This window comes from Plectropomus leopardus, chromosome 16, assembly GCF_026936395.1.
Source record: "Plectropomus leopardus strain MGB_pleo_1.0 chromosome 16, ASM2693639v1, whole genome shotgun sequence".
Taxonomy (NCBI): Eukaryota; Metazoa; Chordata; class Actinopteri; order Perciformes; family Serranidae; genus Plectropomus; species Plectropomus leopardus.
In genome coordinates, this window is record NC_142191.1 from 9,672,167 (window position 1) to 9,693,964 (window position 21,798).

At 39.9% G+C, this 21,798-nt stretch overlaps 1 protein-coding gene across 1 annotated transcript in view; it reads left to right on the top strand.

Moving 5' to 3' along the window:
• Positions 1-21,798, top strand: part of nbas (NBAS subunit of NRZ tethering complex) — a 221,937-nt gene that overhangs the window by 196,521 nt on the left and 3,618 nt on the right. The window contains exons 51-52 of the mRNA XM_042503247.2: positions 5,989-6,136; positions 7,461-7,595. Of these exons, the coding sequence (XP_042359181.2) occupies positions 5,989-6,136; positions 7,461-7,595 (283 nt within the window). The remainder of the gene's footprint in view (positions 1-5,988; positions 6,137-7,460; positions 7,596-21,798) is intronic.

The window sequence follows — 21,798 nt, forward strand, 5'->3', positions numbered from 1 at the left end:
TGTCAGGCATTATGAAATGTCTCAAGCCACTCTCTAACTATGTAGTTCCAGGGGGTTAAAGGTTCAAAAAGGCACAAAAATTAAACTCAGCGAGTAAAATCAAGAGCTTTTGTGCATCCCCTTTTGCATTTCCACTACATGATTAACAAAAGACTAAAAGTCACCATTTTTCTTATATATACTGTGGACAGAGTCTTATGTTTGTTTGGATGTAATATTTGAATGCAAAACAGAAAAGCAGAGATTTGATGGTTCTTTATTTTGACTTAAGAGCAGAGCTACAATGAAACAACTGTCAGACACTGTAGTTTACTGTATTATTGAAGCTGATAGTTCCAGGGACAGCAGAAAGTTTCACACCCAGAACAGGACAGACTGATGAGCTGAGTTAAGAACAAGCAGCAGCCTCTCAGGCTGAAAGAATGAAGCCAGTGTAAAAATGCCAAAAACTGCATTTCTTCGATTGGCCACTTGAGTTTTTCAGTGCCCCACTAAAGTCCTTACCTCTAGGCAGGGACTTGTTTTGCCCTCTTAAAAGTTCTCGAAAATTGTCCTACAGGGGCGGCTCCTGCGGTGGAGACACGTAACAGACAAGACCCCGTAAAACTAACCCCGAGTTCCTACAGTGGAAACAGACCATTACATGTGGAATCTGTTTTCACTACACTCGCTGATGTTCATTTTTGTACTCATAAATTGTCTGTTGGATTGGGTAATTTTTAGTCTGATGCTGAATTTAACCTGTGAGAATGCTGCCTACTGTGGGAAAAAAAAATCACTGAGAGGGAGACAGTTTAAGTTTTCGGAGAATGTGAAGAATCAGGAGCAAGTGAGAAAACCATGAGTGTTTTTGTAAAGGACAGTAGAGTTGTTATGGACTTTGTGTAAAGCCGGTGTCTTTGCCGCTGAGAAGCAGTAGGAGAGATGGGATTAGGTTTGGACGACGCAGCTGCTTCAAGTTCACCCACAGATTTCACTGACTCTGTGAGTGCGGAGCAGCTGTAGTCAGAGCGTCACTGCTGGGACGGTCGGCTATAATCACTTCTTTTAACTGCACACTGAGCTGTTGTTCTGCGTTTCAGATAAAAATGCAAACATTACGCTGAGTACAAACTCAGTGACTGATTACAGGCTTTGTTTTTGTTCGTCTCTTTAGTCGGCCTCATTTACATTGCTCAAGTTAATTTGCTGCAACATGCATTCACACACTAACTACAGTGCGCTGTAATTTGCCTCTTTGAAGCCTGAAATTTCCGTCTGATCTGTGTTTAGTGTGCATTTTATGTGGAATGGCTGCTGAATCCTGCAGTCGTAATTTGGGACACAAAACTCAGAATAACCTAACCTTCAAACGCCTCATTTCAGATGTTCTGTTAAGATTCGAGGGCGTGCGAGACACATGGTTAACCTTAACTATTTGTCTGACTCAGCGTTTAATCCTGGCTGGGATGGAGGTGTGTTTACTGTGTGTGAGCGGAGATTTGTTTCAGTAAGACTACAAGAGGCTGTTTTGGGAGCTATATTGAGTTGCATTTAAAGAGCTTATCCTTTAGTCCATCCGCATAAACTGAGTCATGATTCAAAGCACGAAAGGAAGGCTGGCTGTGACTCACACTGCACCCTGTGACAGATTTGGCGAGCACGCAGACACTCATAGTTGCATGCAGCAGAGCCCCGACGTCCCCCTGGTAAAGCACAGGAAGCAGCAGTGAGCCAAGCAGCACAAGTGGGCTCTGTTTGCTCCCCTGGCTGCATCATCCGAAGGTGAAGCAGCTTGTCGGGACAAGACACCCCACAGTAGCTGGATGGAGAGCTGCTTTTTCACTGACGGTCACACTCAAGAGCCCTGCTGTCCTCCCTGCTGTCTCTTCACCTCTATACTTTCTTCCTCATTTGCAAGGTCTTTTTTTTCTTTTGCAGATATACACAAGCACACACAGGGTGTCCTTCATCTAATACACTTTCTTAACCCTTTGAAACCTGAGCAAATTGGCTTGATTTTTTTCAAAAACATAGGAAGAAGGCAAAGAGCAATGAAATGACCCAAAAATTAGAAAGAAATAATTAAAATGTACAAGAACATTACCTGAAAATTAGCTTTAAAGAGATTTCAAAAAACAACAGCACAGAATTGACCTGGAAAAAGTGCTTAAACCTTCTAATAATTTAAAAATGTAATTATGACAATTAGATTTTTTTTTTCCTTGGCTTTTTTCCTAAGACATTTTCCCTGGCTTTTTAAAAACACTTTTCTAAATCTACCAATTCCTTGCAATTTGTGAAAGATTTCTTGCTAAGCTGCTCATTTCCTTTTTTCCCCCCACGCTTTTCACAGAAATTGCACCAATTTGTCAGGCTTCAAGGTTCAAATACTTATGTAAGGCATCTGAAAGCAGCATAAGAAAAGCGATGTCACTCAAGGTTTTAAAGGGTTAAAGGTATAACAGTATGTTTCAATCTGGACCCAGTTTTTCCATGTTTTTGTGTCTAATGACACCAATTTTTTAAATTATTCCAGGATTGTGCAAAAGCGGCAAAACAGGCTGCCATGTAAACACTCATGGCACATTCGCATCGTCAATTTGTATCCACTAAATGTAATTGTCTTTGCAATGACAGGCTCGGATTGTTATTTTAAGTGACTGACAACATAATGGAAAAGATACAGAGATATAGAGATAGACCTTTTTGTTAGGAGTGAAATTCTTCATATTTAACCAGAAACAGCCCCGAAATCGCCAAACTCACCAGACTCTATTTACATAAACTTTGATTTTAGCATTGTAAAAAACACACTTCACTCAAAATCAACAGACACAAAATAAAAATCACAAAAACCATATAACTCCAGCAGAGTAACAGGAGGAGGGAGGGAAGCCAGGCTGTGGGCTTGACCCGCTTCAGGGACCCACAGCTGGCTGTCCTCCCTGGCCCACACACCTCTGGGTCCTGGATGCCTAAGCGGAGCAGAACGGGAGGCTTACAGTCTTCGGAGGACAGCCGGGTACCCCGCCAAGGCATAGAAGGGAAAATCAGATTTTTCCAAACCCTTAGGCACCCCTCAAACCCCCTGCTAGAGCGTCACATAGGACTTGGCCACTGGTGGCAGCATTCAACTCATGCAGGCTTGACGGGCGGAGAGAGAAGAGGAAGCACCCACTGGGAGGAAACAGTATATTTTTAAAATTGTTGGCTGTATAGTGTCAGAAACGGGTTGTGATGATGAAAAGGGGAAAAAAATGCAAATTTGTCATTAATCTGGAGAAATATAGGAGTACTGTGACTCTGGGAGGAACTCGAGAGAAGGCAAAAAACGTGACTCTACCAGCAAAAAAACAGGGTTGACAAGTATAATCTTATCTGTCACTGGCAAAAACAAACAATTTTAGTGGATGTAAGTTGAAAGTGTCCACATGCTCCGAGTCTTTACATTGCAGCCAGTTTCATGGCTGCCGGCAGTAGCTCTCTCGCTCAATACTGAACCAATTTAAAAAACTGTCGTTCCCATTAGCCACTTAGACCAAGAGTTCCCATAGTCATGGAATTTGTGGAAAAGTTATGAATTTAGAAAAACAGTTTTCCAGGCCTGGAAATTGTTTGGAATTAACAGAATGTTTTTGGAAAATTTTGAATGTGCAATTGTTTTACCTACTATTTAAAATATCTTCGTAAAAATCACCAAACATGGGGTGCCTGGTGGCTCAGTGGATAGATCAGCAGCCCATATACAGAGGCTGTGTACTCGCTACAGCGGCCGCAGGTTTGAGTCCGGCCTTGGCCCTTTGCTGCATGTCTCCCCCTCATCCTCCCCCTTTCACGCTCAAAATTTCCTGTCAATTAAAGGCAATAAAAGCTCAAAAAAATAATCTTAGTTTTTTTTTTTTTTTAAAATCACTAAACAAATATATACAAATATGTTGTATGACTAATTCTGAATCTAGTGCTGCTCTGTGTGTCCGTTCATTGAATCTTCTTTTTTTTTTTAATCCTCCAAAAAGTGGTGCAGACTTATATTTTTAGTACTTGTTTGTGCCAATCTGGTCAATAATACACCAGCAGAAATGTCTAACTTGAAGAGTGAAGATTGCAAGCGTTAGCAGTTTATCCACAAATGCCTAGGAAGTGTGTGTTTATAGGCCCAACCATTTTAAACAACTCCATCAAGATTTTGAAATGGCATAAAATATTTTGGAAACAATATGGAAAAGTTCTGAAAATTCATTGGTAAAAATGTACGAGAACTATGTAAGACAAAAAAAGCTAAAACAAGGTCCAGGTTGAAAAATACTGAACTTAACACACATTAAATCAGCCTAATATGGCATCAGGATTCAACCACTTTACTTATTTTTTTCAATTTCTCATTATATAACCGAGGATATATCATCATGTTACCATCTACCCTTTATCACGTGAAAACACCCGCAGTGAAACAAAGCATACATTCATATCAGATTGCTCCTCTCATCTCCAATCTCCTTCTCTGTATCTTCAATTTTTAATGTACGACTTGTCATGTTAATCACATATGTAACTTCCAGCCGTACTGGCATGTCGACGGCAATTTTCTAACCAACAACATATTTCTTCCTTTACAGTGGTGTTTTGCTGCCTGTGTCTGATAGATGAGTGACAGATCTATTATAACTAAGGTTAAAGGTTTGATGCAGATTTAATGAGCCACTTATTTATGTACTTTACTTGTCTTTAATTTAACACCCACAATAACGACTAACATTAGGGTTTGCCGGCAGTTGGAGGGAATCGAATATACATTAGCATTAACTGCATGCTAATGATAATGTTAATAGAGTTAATAATTTCAAAAGGTTCCATCCGTCAACCAAGATCTAATTAACAGATAATGAGTTGTTCGGGGGTTCCTATAGGTTTTTTTTTTCCTTTCTATGTCTGATATTAATAAAGATCCATGAAGGTCAAATTGCTGTAACGTCATTGGCATTTGATGGCCTCGGCGAGAGCTAATCGGTTACTCTGGAGGCATTAGCAAAGGTCTCCAAGACACTCATAAAGGAGCGTGTCAACAAAGTGACGCCTGTCAGTGCTGGCAGCTGGTCCCCCGGTGTTCACAGACAGAGAGAAAAACTCAGCATGTAGGTGTTTAATATTAACTGCAGGAGTAAAGTGGTCAAACATTGTGTCTCCTCACTTACATGTCAGCGTCAGAATTCATTAGATCGCCGCATAACCTCTGGATGATGCTGTCTGCGCTAATGTCAGCTCCTGATTTGATGCTGCTATTCTTATGTGGCTGTTGTGTTTATATTATTTATAATAGCATAGGGTCGTCAGCTGACGTGGCCCAGTCTGTGTCTAACACGATTACCATCTGGTGACGTGTGACTGCAGTGTTGGATAAAAAGAATAGCAGTCATTTTAAATATTGTAATATGCAAGGTTCCAGTCGTCATGGAAGACCTGGAAAAGTCATTGAATTTCACGATCACATTTTGCAGCCCTGTAAAGGTCAAGGAATTTGTAAAAATCATTGAAAGTTTTGAAAAAATCATGGAACTGTGTTGTGTGTAATAAGTCAAATGTACATTAATGTGAATTTATGTCCTGTTGGTGGCAATATAACATAGCTCTAATATGTTAATGTTTATTTTAATATGCTGGGATGTTGAAATTATGTTTGAATAGCATTTGAATCTTATATGTTTGAAAAAATATATATATTTTGAGTCCTTGAAAATTCATGGAAAAGTTCTGAAATGTTGTCCATGCTATAGCTTGTTATGATAAATCTTGCTCAATATTAGCTGGGAAATCTTATTGAAACAACACATATTTTCCTAGAATTGGATTAATTTCTAATGCAAATCATGCTTGACAAGATTTCTTTTTCTTTTTAGACCAAAAATGAGACTATTTTCCTTAAAACAAGTCTTTTCTTTTTTTTACTGTCTTGAATTTCCTTTTTTGCAGTGTGCATTCGCACTCACAGGTGTCGCTTTCTGTCTCCAGGGCAGAGTCGGAGCGTAACCCCTGGGTGGTGCTGACCTCGGCTCTGCTGAGCCGCTGCCAGGCGCCAGAGGTCAAATTAGACCTGGGTCAGCAGGTTGTCACTATGGTGCGATCTCTCTATAACACCAAACACAAGCTTCCTGTGGAGGTAAATATCAAACACTCCTTGGATAATCGCCTGTGACTGCATGTGAACTTTGCAATGTCTGAAAAGTAGATCAAATCAATTAAATATGTGCACGAGTATAATTTTTAGGACCTCGTGCTTAACTCTTTTAATTGTATGCTCATTCATTCTTTTATCCCACTTACGCACTTACATTTAGAGATAAATACATATATATATATATTTATTTCAGCACTTTGTTGGGTCATTTTGCTCCTTGTTTTGTTGTTTGTTTTGTTACACCCCCACCCCACCCCATTATTTCAGGAAATTTTCTTGTTACTTTCTTACTTTTTTTTTTTTTGCTATTTTTTGGGCCATGTCTTTAGTTGCAATTTGCTTTTTCTCTGTGTTTTTGAAAGAAAACAAACCAATTTGCTCAGATTTCGCAGGATTAGGGAAAATGTATTTTTCACTTAATGGAGACTTTAAATAAAAGATCTGAATACTTCCTTCACTACATACACTGGGGACACTGAAAATTAATATTTTCAGTCAAGAAAAAAAAAATCAGTCTTAGACCCATTTCTGATTCCTTTGCTATCACCGTTATTATAAAAGATACACGAATAAGCTTGTTAGAATTCAGCCTTGCCGCAGCGCCACCATTTCACCTCCTATCTTAATACAGGAGCCTGAAGCTATTAAGCATGTAACCCACAGCAACATGTTAGCATCAGCTCAGTGCTTTCTGCTATGTACTATAGGCGCTCGCTGCTCTTTGATATCTGACTGCCCCTAATGCTATTCATGCCCTGCTGAGCAGCACCGTGGAAGTGGTAAGCCTAATGCCATTCTGTATGTCTAGCGCCAGCTGACTGTGATATTAGTTTAGCGCTAATGCTATTCAGTGTGAATAGGCTAGTGTCTGCCTGGCTGTCTAATATTAGTGTGGGAAGAGGGGTGGGAGGTGCAGGAGGAGGCCTTTTACTCTGTTCTGAACAGCTTTAATTTGAATCTGCTGGAATGAAACCGCCAGAGCATGGGGGAGTCAGATTGCATTGTGATATCCATATATTACTGCAACAGGACCATGTGTGTGTGTGTGTGTGTGTGTGTTTTTGTGTAGACCTTTTTAAAAGTATTATGTGCCTGCGTGTCTGTACAGTATATGCACATCGATTAACCTTCACTGTTCCTCGCCTACTCTCTTCCCTCTCTCCCCTTTTGTTCTCCCGTTCTCTGATTACCTTTCTCTGTTTCCATCCCACTTTTGCCTTCATCTCTCCCCCTCCGCCTTTCATCCATTCATCCACACATCTATCCATTCATCTACCCCCCCCGCCCCGCCTCTCTTCCTCTCCAGTGTGTCAGACGTACATCTACCCTGCTGCTCCAAAACCAGCCGAGCCTCCAGCAGCCCGCACTCAAACTGATGGCCGAGAGCGGCGACGAGCAACTGCTGCAGCTGATTCTGGGTCAGATCAACAGCATGACGGCAGTAAGTGGCACTGTGAAAATTTTATGACACTATTATAGCGACCAAAATTATCAAGGTTATCGGTATTATCACGGTGCGGTTAAAATGTGCTGAAATAACCCTAAAAGCACTCACTGAAATTATTTCACCAAGTTTTATATTGAAAAGCACAAATACCATTTTGTTTTTATACATATAAAATAACAACATTGCCAATATGGGCCCCACTATTTAATATAATCACAACACCTTAGTTATGCTATGACATTTTTGCAATCTTAAACTTTTTGTGATATACAAAGTATTGTACCAACAAATATATTGCAATATATTGCATATATTGCCATTTAATACCTTTTTTATGCTGTATATTATATAGATATGGCCCTCAAGGAAAACTTTTTCAACATGTATTTTATCTATTAAGATTAATTTATAATGATAAAGATCCTCATTCACAGCAAAATTCAGTGGACTGAAAAAGCAGTTTATTTGATTATCCAAGCAGGTTACCAAAAGTTGAATTTGTATACTTGCAATATTGATTATTTATATAATAAAAATAATGCAGAGGCAGTGAATGGAAAAAACACAAAAATTCATACTTTCTTTTACCTAAAAATTCTGTTGAAATTTGCACTTCATTTGAATAGAAAGTCTACTGCTGTCTATGAGAGCCTTGCTCTGTCTGCTGCACGCCCACTTTGTAAAAAGGATTTCAATAAGAACTCATATTGCACGCTGCACCTGCATCTGGGAGACTGTTGCCACAGTAACTCTGGTTGATGCTGGACAGTATTTACAGTGCATTTTTTTAAGCATGGTAATCGCACACAATTTCAATGCTAAATGAAATTTGAAATGGGACATTGTAATAATCTGCATGGTGCATGTTCAAATGCAGACCAAGTGGAGTCCACAGCACGGACCATAGGCTGAATGCAGATGTTTCACACATTTATTTAAGTAACCAGTTACTAAAACTTGGGGAAAACTAGTAAAAATGTACTCAGCTGCTTCCAAGAGCTGGTCCACCCACCAGCCAAAACCCTAAATGTTTTTGTTTTTTGGCTGGTGAGTGAAACAAATCTAGCAGCCACTTGGATATTTTACTAGCATTTGGGTGGTAGCCTGTGGTAATCTCCATCCCATGTTGGTTGAAATGTGTCCACCATCAGATTTGGCAATGAATTTTCTACGAGTAGCTGTTCAGGGAAGGCTTTGAAGGCTGGATTCCCAGGTGATTACTAGAATTTGTGATTTTTCAAATTCAGCTGCCACCCAAGGTGAAGTGTTTTGGACAGATATGGAGGAAGAGAGTTAAGTTATAAATACAGAATCCTGTCACACTTGAAACATTTTTTTCTGGTACATAAAATCTCCCTTTTTGAAAGAATTAAAATTTTACTATTCTAAACATTTAGTTTTAACGTTGTTTTTTTTTTTTCTTTTCTTTATGGCATGAAAGTTGCAGATTAAATAAGAAAAATATTCAAAACTGCTGAACTACAGTTTATTTTAAACCATTCGAAGTTTTTGATTTTACAGAACAGTTACTGTATTGTGACATACCATTACCGATATAAAATAACACATGCCATGATTCTGATTGTCATTGCCCACCCCCAATTCAATATCATAATTGTTTCTTTTGCTGTGTATTTAAAGTAATAGTGTGACAATATTCCAGCAGGCCTCAGAGACGGTACAACATATACTATATTAAAAAAGTGTGAGACGGAATAGAAAAAGTGCAATACAAAAATATAATAAAACCTTTTTACTGTCATAAGATAAGAGTGAATTTCTCCCGGAGAATCTCAACATTCAAATAAGCCAACCCTCATCCGCTCGCTAACTGTCCTCAAGTTGTGGGAAACCACAATCGGATAAGAGAGTAATAGTTTAAGACTGTGTGGGCCGCTCTCCACTGTTTCCCCATCTGATAAGCAATTGTCACAAAGTGGGCCTCTCAGACCGAGCAGACCCTCCCTTTGTTCCTCAATCAGATAAGAGAAAGCCACTCTATTAAGTGACAGAGCCTCTATTAAATGAAACGTTAAAAGCTCCTATATCGGTACACCTGAGCAACACGCAGCTTTTATCCGGCAGAGAGAAGAGAGATGGGCCGAGGGAGGTGGGGCGTTAAAAGGGGGAAGAGAAAAGATGTGTGATTTAGATGAGGCAAGAGGAAACCAAATGGAGGGGGAATGAGTGTTTAATAAGAGAAATGGGATGAGAAGGGACATTACAAAGACAGAGCAAATGTGAAGTTAGAGAGGACGGAGCAGAGCCTGACTGGGGACGGGATGGTATGAGAGGAAAGACAGAAAAGATAAATCAGGGAGCGTTAGAGAGGGAGGCCGTACGAATGGGGTGAGACAGGTAGTGTGTCACGCTGCTTTGAGAAATAATCTCGCCTCTGCCACCTAAAAGCTGAACGAACAGGGGCATGTTGGGAGCAGCGCAGAACAGTGTTCATCTGAAGATAACATCAACAGAGACAGAGAGAAATCGTCTCACATCTAATACATCTGATAATGTGTTGGCTCACTGTGGAGCTGCACACATGTGGGTGTGTATTTATCTGTGTGTCTCTTTCATTTGTGTGTGTGTGTGTGTTTGCGTGTGTGTGAGCATTTGTCTTTGTCTTTGCAAGCGTGTGTTTGCCAAAGTGTGTTTATACCTTGTGCATTTTGAATGAATTTGTTTTCAAGTACAGTGTTGCTGAATGCCTAAAACTGTTTTGGAGGGTCTGTTCGCTCAAATTAAATTAAACTAGATTTAATGCCACATGGTTGTTTGCTGCTGAGCACCAGTCAAGTAGCACTTAATGGAGCAAACATGTATGTGTCATGCACATAGTATCTGTACAATCAGCAGGGTGGTTCTTGAGGATTTTTAAGTTATGGCCAAAAAACGTGACCTTGACCTTTGGCCTTTGACCATCAGATTCTAATCAGATCATTCTTGAGTCCAAATAGATGTTTGTGTAAAATTTACGGAAATTCTACCTAGACGATTTTATTGATATTGCATTCACAAAATTGAAACAGATGCAAGGTCACAGTGACCTTGACCTTTGAACAAATTGTAAGTGAGTGTTCTAAGTGCGTGAATTTGAAGAAATTCCCTCAAGGTGTTCTTGAGATATCGCATTCATAAGAATGAGAGGGATGAGGATCACAGTGACCTTGACCTTTGACCTATGACCACCAAAATCTAAACAGTTCATCCTTCAGTCCAAGTGGACTTTGATACTAAATTTAAAGAAACTCTCTCAAGGCGTTCTTGAGATATCGCATTCACAAGAGTGGGACATACTGTATGTATCTACGTACGGAGAACCTGAATACAAAATGCCTCTGGTCACTGCTGTCGCGGGCGCAAAGGCATAAAGTCCCATTATCAGATTTAATGACTGAAAAATTAGTATTTAGGTGTGCTCCTTTCAGCCTTCTGTTTCCCCAAAGCAGTTCAACTATATAGAAACTGTTCACTGGTACTTGTACCCACAAAACCTTTTTTTTGTTGTTCAGTTAAGTTTATTTAATTGCACATAAATGTGTATAGAGATGCAGTAAGATTAAGAAGTTTGAACATTTCACAGGAAAGGTTAGAAGCCAAAACTGGCTTACCTCCTCTAGACAGCAATAGTCATACATAAAAAAGAAAAAGATAAAAGCAAAGATTGCATAATTGATCTAAGTTCCAAGATTAAGCAGTGATACAAAATTGATGAAACACAAAATTTATATTCACAATTTGATGCATTACACATGATCAATGAATGTTATGGATCTTTACAAATTATAGTTCTTTTAAGAGGTTTCTTGAATACAACGTTTTGACTACTTTACTCTCTCTTTAATGACAAAAACATTATTTCAATTTTAAAAAATAAACCCAAAATTTCAGCTACTGGCAAAGTGAAAGGAGAGTCTATGGGTTTAAAAACTGGAGTGTTCTGCTCTCTGCCTCTAGTACCCAACCCCACTCACACCCCCCAACGGTCTAGTACCAATGCTCTCTTTCCTCTAAATTTAAAGTCTGTAGACCAAACTCTTTGAAACTCAGTCATTGTTTTGTAAGTTAAAGTCTCACCAAAAAAAAAAAAAAGTGGGCGTTCATACACAAACAGCCCTGCTGAGAGAGTGAGATCATACTGAATCAGGAACAATCATGTCTGGTTATTGTATTTTCTTAGACATGAAACATGATCCAGGAAGTCTATTTTGAGTGACAAATTCAGTTACTTTGAAGTCTTATTAGATGACAAAACACTGCACAGAGTTTTATAATACGATCGAGGACTTTACAAGCCTGGAAAGTCTCGATTAACAACTATTTTATCAATCAGTGCGACAGTCACAAGGCAAACAATATAAATATAGTAAACGTACAATTTAATATACCAGCATTGTTTGTTTGCATGTATTTGGCCACAGTAGCACCTTGCCATATGACTGATAACCAGTTGGCTTAATAATGTATTGGTGGGGATACCAAATGTGGCATATAAGATCATTGCAACCCCTATAGTATCCAAATATGTTAAACACTGTATAGGGTGCCCCAGGAACAAGTATGAAAACCTCGAAATGAGTTAGCATTTCAGCACCTCCGGTTCCCTGAAGTAATGTCTGTGGTTAACACAAGCTTAAGAGACTGTCAGATTTTATTCTATGACATCATGTAAGTTATTTAATTCCCCACTTGCAAAATTTGAAGCTTTTATGTATCTTAGGAAAATGTAGAAAATCTTTTTTGGCGAGGAAGGGAGGGCAAGATCAATGCCAACTTTCACGTCTGCCTTCAGAAAAACATCATCCCCAGGGCACTCTGTTGGACTGAGAAGTAATTTGGGTGAACTGACCCTTTATTCAAAGCTTTTTTTTGAATAAAGGCTTAAAGCTTAATTTTAATTGTGCAACTTTTCGATCTCACAGAGATCTTTGTCAGGCATTTTCAAATCATCATCACAGAGCGAGCAATATAAAGACACAAGCACATTCATCTCTCAAGTGATTTTGTTCTGCTTGATTGAGAGATGACAAACTCTCAGGCTGAGACAATTAAGATTCTTGCCTTGGTTTGATATTTTGATCCAGCACTTGTAAAAGTCTTTTGGATGTGCCTGCCCTCTACCTTGCTTGAACCGACCCTTTGACATGATTGAATAGTCCACTGCTTTGCTTTTAAACCTTTGTTTTGGTTTCACATTTTTCACGATCATGACCAAAGTCAAACTGAAATAAAGCTGGAAATCTGCATTTCAGCACCTCTGGTTACCTCTCCTTAAAGTCAATGGGTTGTTTGAATGAGTAACCTTGAGAAGGTCTGTGGTTAACAAAAGCTTCAAAGACTTTCACTATTTGTTCTACGACATAAAATACGTCAATAAATACCCCACTGTGAACTGAGACTTCATCGTGCCAAACTGGGCCGAACACGGCTTTACGGCCTCATAGCAGTGGTGATGCGACTGTAGTGTAGCTCATTTATAGCCTAGAAATAGCTTTTTACTTCTGGTGATTGCATTTAGGCTTCAAAAATCCTAAAAAGTGGTGTTCATTTGTGAAGATTATCTCAGTGAACACAATGTGTAATTATTATACAGGTTTGATCACCACAGAGCTTGTTTTCTGCAATGATCCAACATCCAATGGAAAAATCCCATAGGCTTTTTTCGGTAAGGGGACCAGGATGTCATTAGTTTCTGGGTTGGCCTACTGAAAAACATCCTCCCTATAGGACTGAAAAATCACTGGGTGAACTGACCCTTTGACTGGACCGAATAGTCCACTGCTATTCTTTTAACCATTTGTTGTGCTCACCTATTTTGCATGACTTTGACCAAATTTGAAATAATAGTAAAACACTGTGAGGCCTTTTTTCAGACCAATACATAGCCTGGACTTGTCAGCAGCCTGCCATTAGATGATCAGCGGATCTCACCAAGATAAATAATTGATTTTAGTTCAGCTTGATTCACTTCGCTGTTCACTGTTAATCGACTGTTGTTACTAGTAAATTGTTTAAAATACAGAAAAACATATGAATGGTTTAATGTCGCTATTTAATTTATTTACCTGTGGTTTCATGTCTACATTTACAAGCCTGAGGTTGGTTTAGGCTACAATGCATCATATATTTATCAACTACAAACTGCAAAGCACAGCGCTCTTGATTAAATAACGTGAAAATATCATGCCACTCTGAGTGATCGACAGTCCTTATCTTCAAGCACTTCCCCAGCCGGTGTGTGTTTCCTGGCACTCTGCACTGTATCTGATGTCATAGATTACTGTGCACATTGTTTTCTCCAGTATCAACACTTTTTTTTCTATTTCATAAAAGAGATGGCCCTGGATCACCAAAAAAAAAAAAAGATTAATTCTGAAGATTAGTTTTTAATTAAAATGGTGTTATAGAAAACCACTTGACACAAGGAGTAAATGAGAAAAAGTAATTTATTTGGCTTTGGTGTGAGTGTAATATGTGTTTATTTTTTCCACATTCACTGTGTTGCGGAGGAGGCCACAGTGGGCATGGAGTACAGGAGGAGGGAGGAAAGAAAGAAAGGAGTGGGAGTAGAGAATACTACATGAAAGGAAGACAAAGAAATAGTGGAGAGAGCTCTTTTCACTGGGAGCAGAAACACGTGGCCTCTTTCTTTTCCCACTTCCTCCCCTCAATCCTTTCCTCTCCTTCCTTTTTCGTTCTGCTCCTCCTAGTGAAGATGTATGAACCATGGAGGAGCAGAGGGGAGCTGTGGAGCAGGGAGCCAGGGGTTAACACCAGCCTGACTAATGGAAGACAGAGATAAGGGGCTGATAAGTGCTGTCCTGCCAATATGAATGAGCTGTCAGTGCAACGAGCAGCATACATAGATTCAGCTGCATGTGCGCGCGCACACACACACACACACACACACACACACACACACACACACACACACACACACACACACAAACAGCTGCAGTCCACACCAAAAGTTTGCCAAAAAAAATGCTGTCTTCTCACCTTTGTTTTGTCTTTGCCTTCACTCCCTCTTTCTCTTCCTCCATCAGATTTAACTTTAATTAATCGACTATAAAGCCGTTAAGCCCCACCCCCCCATGTTACTGTTGCTATGCCTGTCAGGCTTTCAGCTCCCACGTGGCACAGATGCTGTTTACTATGATAACAATTGAAGATGTACCTCCTGAAATTCTCTCTTTTTTTTCATACAATGGCTCCCTGATTTCAGAAGGAGGTCAACAAAAGCAAGCTTCTTATTTTGAGCTACAGCAGCCAATTTTTCCCAATTTTCAATGACTAATGTAGCAAATTCAATCAGCTGTGGCTTGCTAAATAATCCAACACTGTGTGCATGAATCGGTTGAAGCACCATCGGTTGTTTTTTTTAACTTTTTAGATTTCTGCGCTGGCGATGAGGCCAGAGGCATTATGTTTTCAGGTTGTCCGTACATACGGCCCATTCTTGTGAACGCGATTCCTCAAAAGGTCTTGAGGGATTTTTGTCAAATTTGGCGCAAATGATCACTTTGACTCAAGAATGATCTGATTTTATTTTGGTGGTCAAAAGTCAAAGGTGCAGGTCACTGTGACATCATCAGTCTCCTTCCTGTGAACACGATATCTCAGGAACAACTTGAGAGGATTTCTTCAAATTTGGCAAAAACATTCAATTAGACTTAAGGATGAGCTGATAATATTTTGGTTGTCAAAGTGTCACAGACACCTTGCATTAGTCTCATTCTTGTAAAAGCAAGATCTCAAGAAAACCTAAAGGGAAATCCTTCAAATTTGACACAAATCATTCACTCGGATTCAAGGGTGAGCTCATTAGAATTTGGTGGTCAAAGTCAAGGTCTGACCTCATAAAACAAGTTTTTTGGCCATAACTCAAGAACCTTGGGTTCCCACCTCGAAACTGACGGTTGTATAGATCTTCTATGCAAATAAACATCATCCTCAAAGCTCTTTATTAGTATATCTCATTTACTACACTCTTGTTATTGCGTATGGAGAAAGCCAACAGACTCCCTGTTGCCTCTCCAAAGAATCATACACCTTGTCCGTCTGCCCAGTGAAGTGAAGACAAGAGGCGTGCGTGTGCATGAGTGTGTGATTGAGTGATTATGTGTCTAATTGCTTGTCTAAGTGGGCTTGTTTACAGCTTTTGTGCCATATTGGACCTGTTAATCTCGCTGTGTTTGCTCGCAACTCAGCATGTTGATCCCTGATTTGCTCACTGTGCGTTTGTGTGTTTGTGTTTGCTCATGTGCGTCACAGCCCACTTTAATTTTTATTTTTTTGGCTTCACAGGCCCTTCTTCTGTCACTTTCAATCATGTGGCGCTGTAAGCAAGGACTGTTTGGAGTTGTGTGTGTGTGTGTGTGTGTGTGTGTGTGTGTGTGTGTGTGTGTGTGTGTGTGTGTGTGTGTGTGTGTGTGTGTGTGTGTGTGTGTGTGTGTGTGTTTGTGCACGCTCAGTTTGGCGCACCACTAAAGCCCGGGGACAGCTAGGATGGAGGGATGGTAAGCAAGGCCTGAGGAAGGAGAGAAAAGGATGAGAGAAAAGGAGGAAAGGAGATAGTTGTGTGTTGTCTGGCATTCCAAAGAAGCTTTATGATTTAAATGATAAAAGAAGGCTTGGCCATGCATTATGTATTAGGCATTGTACGTGTACGGTAATTCCAATTAGGATCGCAGCCGGGTTTAGCTGAGGGAGAGAGAGAGGGCGGAGAAAGACATATACAGGAAATGAGAGACGTGCTGAGCAAGAATAGAAAACAAGGGTGTTAAAAATTGACCAGAGCAATCAGGCAACATTTAGCGGCCATTGAAGACAAGCGGGAGAGACAACCTTGGCTGTCTCTCACAGGGCGAGACAGCAAGAAATGAGAAGGTAATAACAAGAGCGAGAAGGGGGTTGGACATCTTATGGCTCCAGTTTGATGTGTCAGTTCTCCTGTCACGCTGAGTGTTTGTTCATTCACTCACAGCGCACGCCAGCTACGAGCACGAGCAAACACACACGAGACAGAAGATCCCTCTTGTTTTTGCCTCGCTGAAGAAGTCAAGTGTTGGTTGAACCCTTAGAGAAGATTTGAAGGGGCTTTTAACCTGACACACACACACACACGAGCAAAAATACATACACCGCAGGACAGGTTTCCATGTTCTCCAAACTGTTGACCTTTGAGAAACAAAGGAAGGCATGACGGATGTATTCCCTCCTCAGTCAGATTGTGTTTGCGATGAGCTGTTTGTAAAGGCGAGGCCACAGACAAACCGCCGGGGGAATGAAAGGAAACGATGAAGAGGGAAACCTCACAGGAGGGAGGAGGCAGTTTGGATGGATGTGCAGGTTTGTCAGAGGTTCAGTAGACTGGGCTGTTAGCTGTGGTCGACAGCTGGTGTTGGTAATGTTGGTGTGTTCGTGACAGCTGAATGTTTTGACTCTTAGTTCGGCAGCAAATATCATGTTTTTTCATGACGTGCCAACAGAAGCAAAACCATATAATAACAACCAAATTAATCAATCAGCAGATGTACATGATTTGCATGAATTATTGTGTTAGTCTGACTAGAACGGGAATTTTAAATACATATAAACTGTAGTCGGACTGAAATCGGACTAAATCGAATTTCTTGCAATCAGTCCAACACACCCAGATAATTTGAGTCTAGCTATTGCTTCACTGAAACACCTTAGTTGGACTGTACCTGGACTACGTGTTCTGCGCACGCTCCTAGTCATAGCACCAGCTTCCCTCTGTGGTTAGGGATGGGGACTGTTTGTTATTTATGAGAGGAAACGGGATGCTGCAAATGGGCCAGGCATTTTTTTTAAATGTAAGCACTGAAAAGGTGTTTGTAATTTTGGCTTAAATGAGGGACATACAACTTTAGAAGGTAGTATTTTGTATTTATTTAAAAATAAATAAGTCACACCCCAGCCCACAACAACAAAGTACAGTCCCACAACACCGGCATAGAAGCTAAGTAATGTACTGCTGTGGATGAGATCGCAGCAAAACATATTTTAACCATCTAAAAAAAATCTGTATCACTTTAAGCGTTTTATTTAAATATAAATATTTTACCTTCCGCAACAGCTGATTGAGGCAGCGGTAAACCAGCAGCGTGGTCAGTGGAGTAAAATGATGGAGACTGGTGTTTTTGCTGCCAGTGGCAACTACTTTTTCACACAAATAGTGATAGCAAAAAGCAGATTTTACAGTATTTTGAATATTTCTAGCATTAATTGTAATTAAATATTACTGTTACTGTCAGATCCAGAACTCATGCTCGTTGTGTGTTTTTACTTGCCTACGCGCTGGCATGTGTTTTAGAGAAACAGCAAAGCAACTTGTCAACATTGCAAACAAATATGCATATTGATTCAACGGACAAAGAATTTTGTTCGGGCATACACCGTGCAATTTGAAGCTTTTTTTTAGAGATATTGTTTAATTCCAATTCCTACTGTACAAATAAATAATCTGGGATGTAAAGCCAAACCTCATGATGTCTTTGCTTACACTGTACGGTCCGACTGTTGAGCCAGAATTCGAGTGCTCACACTGTTTCTGTGAATGTGACAATAAAATGGTCCATAGCTCCCTGTGGACCATTTTGGCTATTTACGTTTGTAAAGAAAGATTTGTTTGACTGCTCCAGAGCTGCAGGCAGGTAGAAGTTTTTTGTTTGTTTTTTTTGGGGTTTTTTTGCTATTGGAGTAACAGCTTACAATAATTTAGAGACAGAAGTCCCAAAGAGAGCTTAAAAGTCCAAATTTTGATTCTCTCTTTCTCTCTGTTTCTGCCTCACACACACACACACTCACTCACACACACACACACACACACACAGAAGCAGTACCAACGATTAGCAGGATATACAATTTACGATTGATTTAGTGAGAAAAATGTCATTGTCCTTGAGAAATCGACTCATGGCTCCACTTCAGTTTAGTGAGATCCTTACAACAGTCGACCAACATTTCTGACATGTCAGAAATCATCTCATTGTCAGACGGCTTCTCAGGGGGCAGTTGATCGGGCCATGATTTGTACTAGTTTCCCACTACTGCAGAGCAAACAAAGCCCAACAAAGCTGAAATTTCGGTGCGACTCTAAAATGAGTTGTGGCTCATAAATTGGGTCAGAAACTGGTTCAGATCTTTTAAACATTCTTTAATGTCACATTATGACATAATTTCTTAATTGCTCAACTATTAGATGAAGTAAAAGTTAATGTTTAGCCCTGAGCATTGCGCTGGAGTAACCAAATTTCTCAGTACAGTAGCTGCAGAGGAATGGCTGTAATATCAACTTCACGGAAGAATACAAAGAAAGGACAAGAAGAACAGAAATTGAAGACAGTATGTATAGGCAGTGATTATTTAAACGTCATTACATTCAGCTGTCTGCAATCTCATGCATAGTTACAGTACTGTAGGCATGAACGCTGGACGAACTGCAGTGCCTGAAATGTGACAGAGCTGTTCATGCTGTAAAAAGGACATAAAGTTATCAGCTGCGCTCTGATATCAAGATTCTCCTCCATCCCTCCACATCTCTGCTGCTCCTTCACATCTATTTTCAGCCCGACTGTCAATCCAGCTGACTCTGAGACTCAAATCTGCTGTCTCTCTTGACACAGTCAAACTGTAATAGCCTGGGAGGTGTGTGTGTGTGCATTTGTATCACTCTGTGTGTGTGTGTGTGTGTGTGTGTGTGTGTGTGTGTGTGTGTGTGTTTGTGTGTGTGTGTGTGTGTGTTTGTGTCAGTGTGCAAGGAGGACCAGGCCTGTGCTCAACTGATGTTCTGTGCTTTTCTTTTCTCTATAATGGACCAGGAAATGCAGGAGAGGGAGAATTTGTGTATATTTGTAAGTAACTTATGTCTGTTTACAGCATGTATATATTCTTATTCCAAAACTGGTCTTAGCACAAAACTGAATTTTTGCCTCATCTGTACACACCTCATGTAGCCAAAACTCACTGGATGTGATTAAATGTGTGAGCTTTCTGTTCAGTGGTAACATGTACAGTATGTGCGATATAGAGCTGTTATATTCTGTAGGTATGAGTCCTCATTACGGCCAAACACTGCAGGCAGTGATCTCAGTGATTAACACTCCTTCAGGTCAAATCAAGTCAAATGCATTTGTACGATGTTTAATCATAATAATAACTTCAAAGGGCATCAAAGACCACTTAAAAATTAGTACAGTTTGGTCTTCTTTGTCGCCATGCTAGCACCGAGGCTGCAGTAAGGGTAGTGTCAGTCTGTCGGTCCGCCTCTTTGGTTCAGACTGAAATATCTCAAAAATTATTGAAAGGATTGCATTAAAATTTGTTCCAGACATTCATGTCTCCCTCGGGATGAAGTGTAGGGGCGTGTTTCCACATAGCATTTTTCTTTAGCAGAGAAGCTGTGTCAGGGTGCTGGGGAGCACTTCATAAAAAAAGCGTGTCCAGTAAAAGAAGAGCCCTGAAAAAAGATGCTGAAATTTTCCACTGTGCTTCTGCATGCGGAGACATTTGCTCTTTTCTCATCGGGAACAAGTGAAAAAGACAAGGACACTGAGAAAAAAAAATGTGTGGACACAGGCTAGTCATTCTAGTCAGCACCGATTTTCCTTCACTGCTCCTTTATAATCACACATAGAGCTCTGTCCCTGCTTGCTTGTGTGTCTGAGGGCATCCCTGTGTGTACATCTGTCTGTGTGTGTCTGCTCCTCTCTCTCCCTTTCTTTTTAGACACAAGTGACAAGCACCATGGAAACACTGGATCCATTATTTATCATCTGTCTTGATCAGATCATTTATATCATGTCCAATATATCAGTCATATCGTTCATAGTAGAGTATTTTGGTGTGTTTTTCTGCCAGATTCACTTGCAGAAAAATAGACCAATCGCCTTTGAGCCTGCCACGGAGCTCAGAGCCATGGTGCACCCAGTAAGGTCAAATTTGTTTTAATACCTTCAAACCAAAAATGTTCCTACACTGTACTTCATTATTACTGCTAATTAGCTAATGTTATCAAGCTTAAAAAGGAATATAATAATCATAACTATGTTTTCATTGGTTTTTAATCACCTGAAAATAAGAATCGTTGTGATTTTGTTACATTAAAGAGTTCGCTGTGCTGCTCTACAGGAACCCAGAACAGACAAACCACGATTGTTCTAGATAGGGCCATTTGCTTTTTAATGTTTTCGCCCCTGTAACTGTAATTCTCCTACATGCTTGGCATATTGGAGAAGTTTTGCATCCTCAGTGCTAGATGCCACAATGCATCAATGTTCAAAATAGTTGATGATTAATTTGCTTTTCATGATCATTTTGCGGTTTAATAATTTGAGCACCATTTTCAAGATGAATTATTGCCCAAACTGTTGTGTAAAGACCCATATTTGACTTACCATACTTACATACATATATTTTTCCTGTGCAGCAATGGATTTTTACAATTTTTTTACTCTTTTGGTTTAACCTCTAAACAATGTGCTTCAGTTATCTAGTTGATCACTTCTTGTCTTTGTTTTACAACCCATCTCATCATCTAAGTGTTGTGTTTCTTGCCACGAATAGAATATTATTATAACCAACAGGCAAAGCGGCCAAAAATTTGAAAAATAAGACCCAAGATAAAATAAACTAATCATCCTTGGCTTCTTTATTCACAAAGTTTGACATCATCTTTGTAAGATATTGAGCTTAAAAATAGGTCAGTGTTCACTGCAGAAATCCCATGCAAAGCATTTGCTCTGGGCCTGTGCTGAGGCTCCAAAATATTTTTTTTTTTTTCAAAGTTTTAGTTATTTTGAAGTGCCTCTCCTTGGTTCGAGTGTGTATTCGGCCCTTTGGAAACAGTTGGTGCACTTAAAAAATGAATGCATCTGATGCTTTCAGTGCACGACTGCCTTTCTCCTTTACAACTCTCTCCCTCCATCTTTCTGCATCACACATCTTCCACACTCTGAACTCCCCCCTCTAGCTCTCGTCTATTCTTTCCCTTAATTCACATTATAGCCGACTGACCTCCTCATCCACCTTTATCTCAAGATTCAAAATTGTCTCAGTCTCTCTTTTCTGTCTGGTCGTCCTCCCTCCCACAGCTTGTCATGATTCATCCGGTTCCTGTCTGTCAATGGAAGGCAGAAATTAAATTATTACTCATGCATGACATACTGTATCG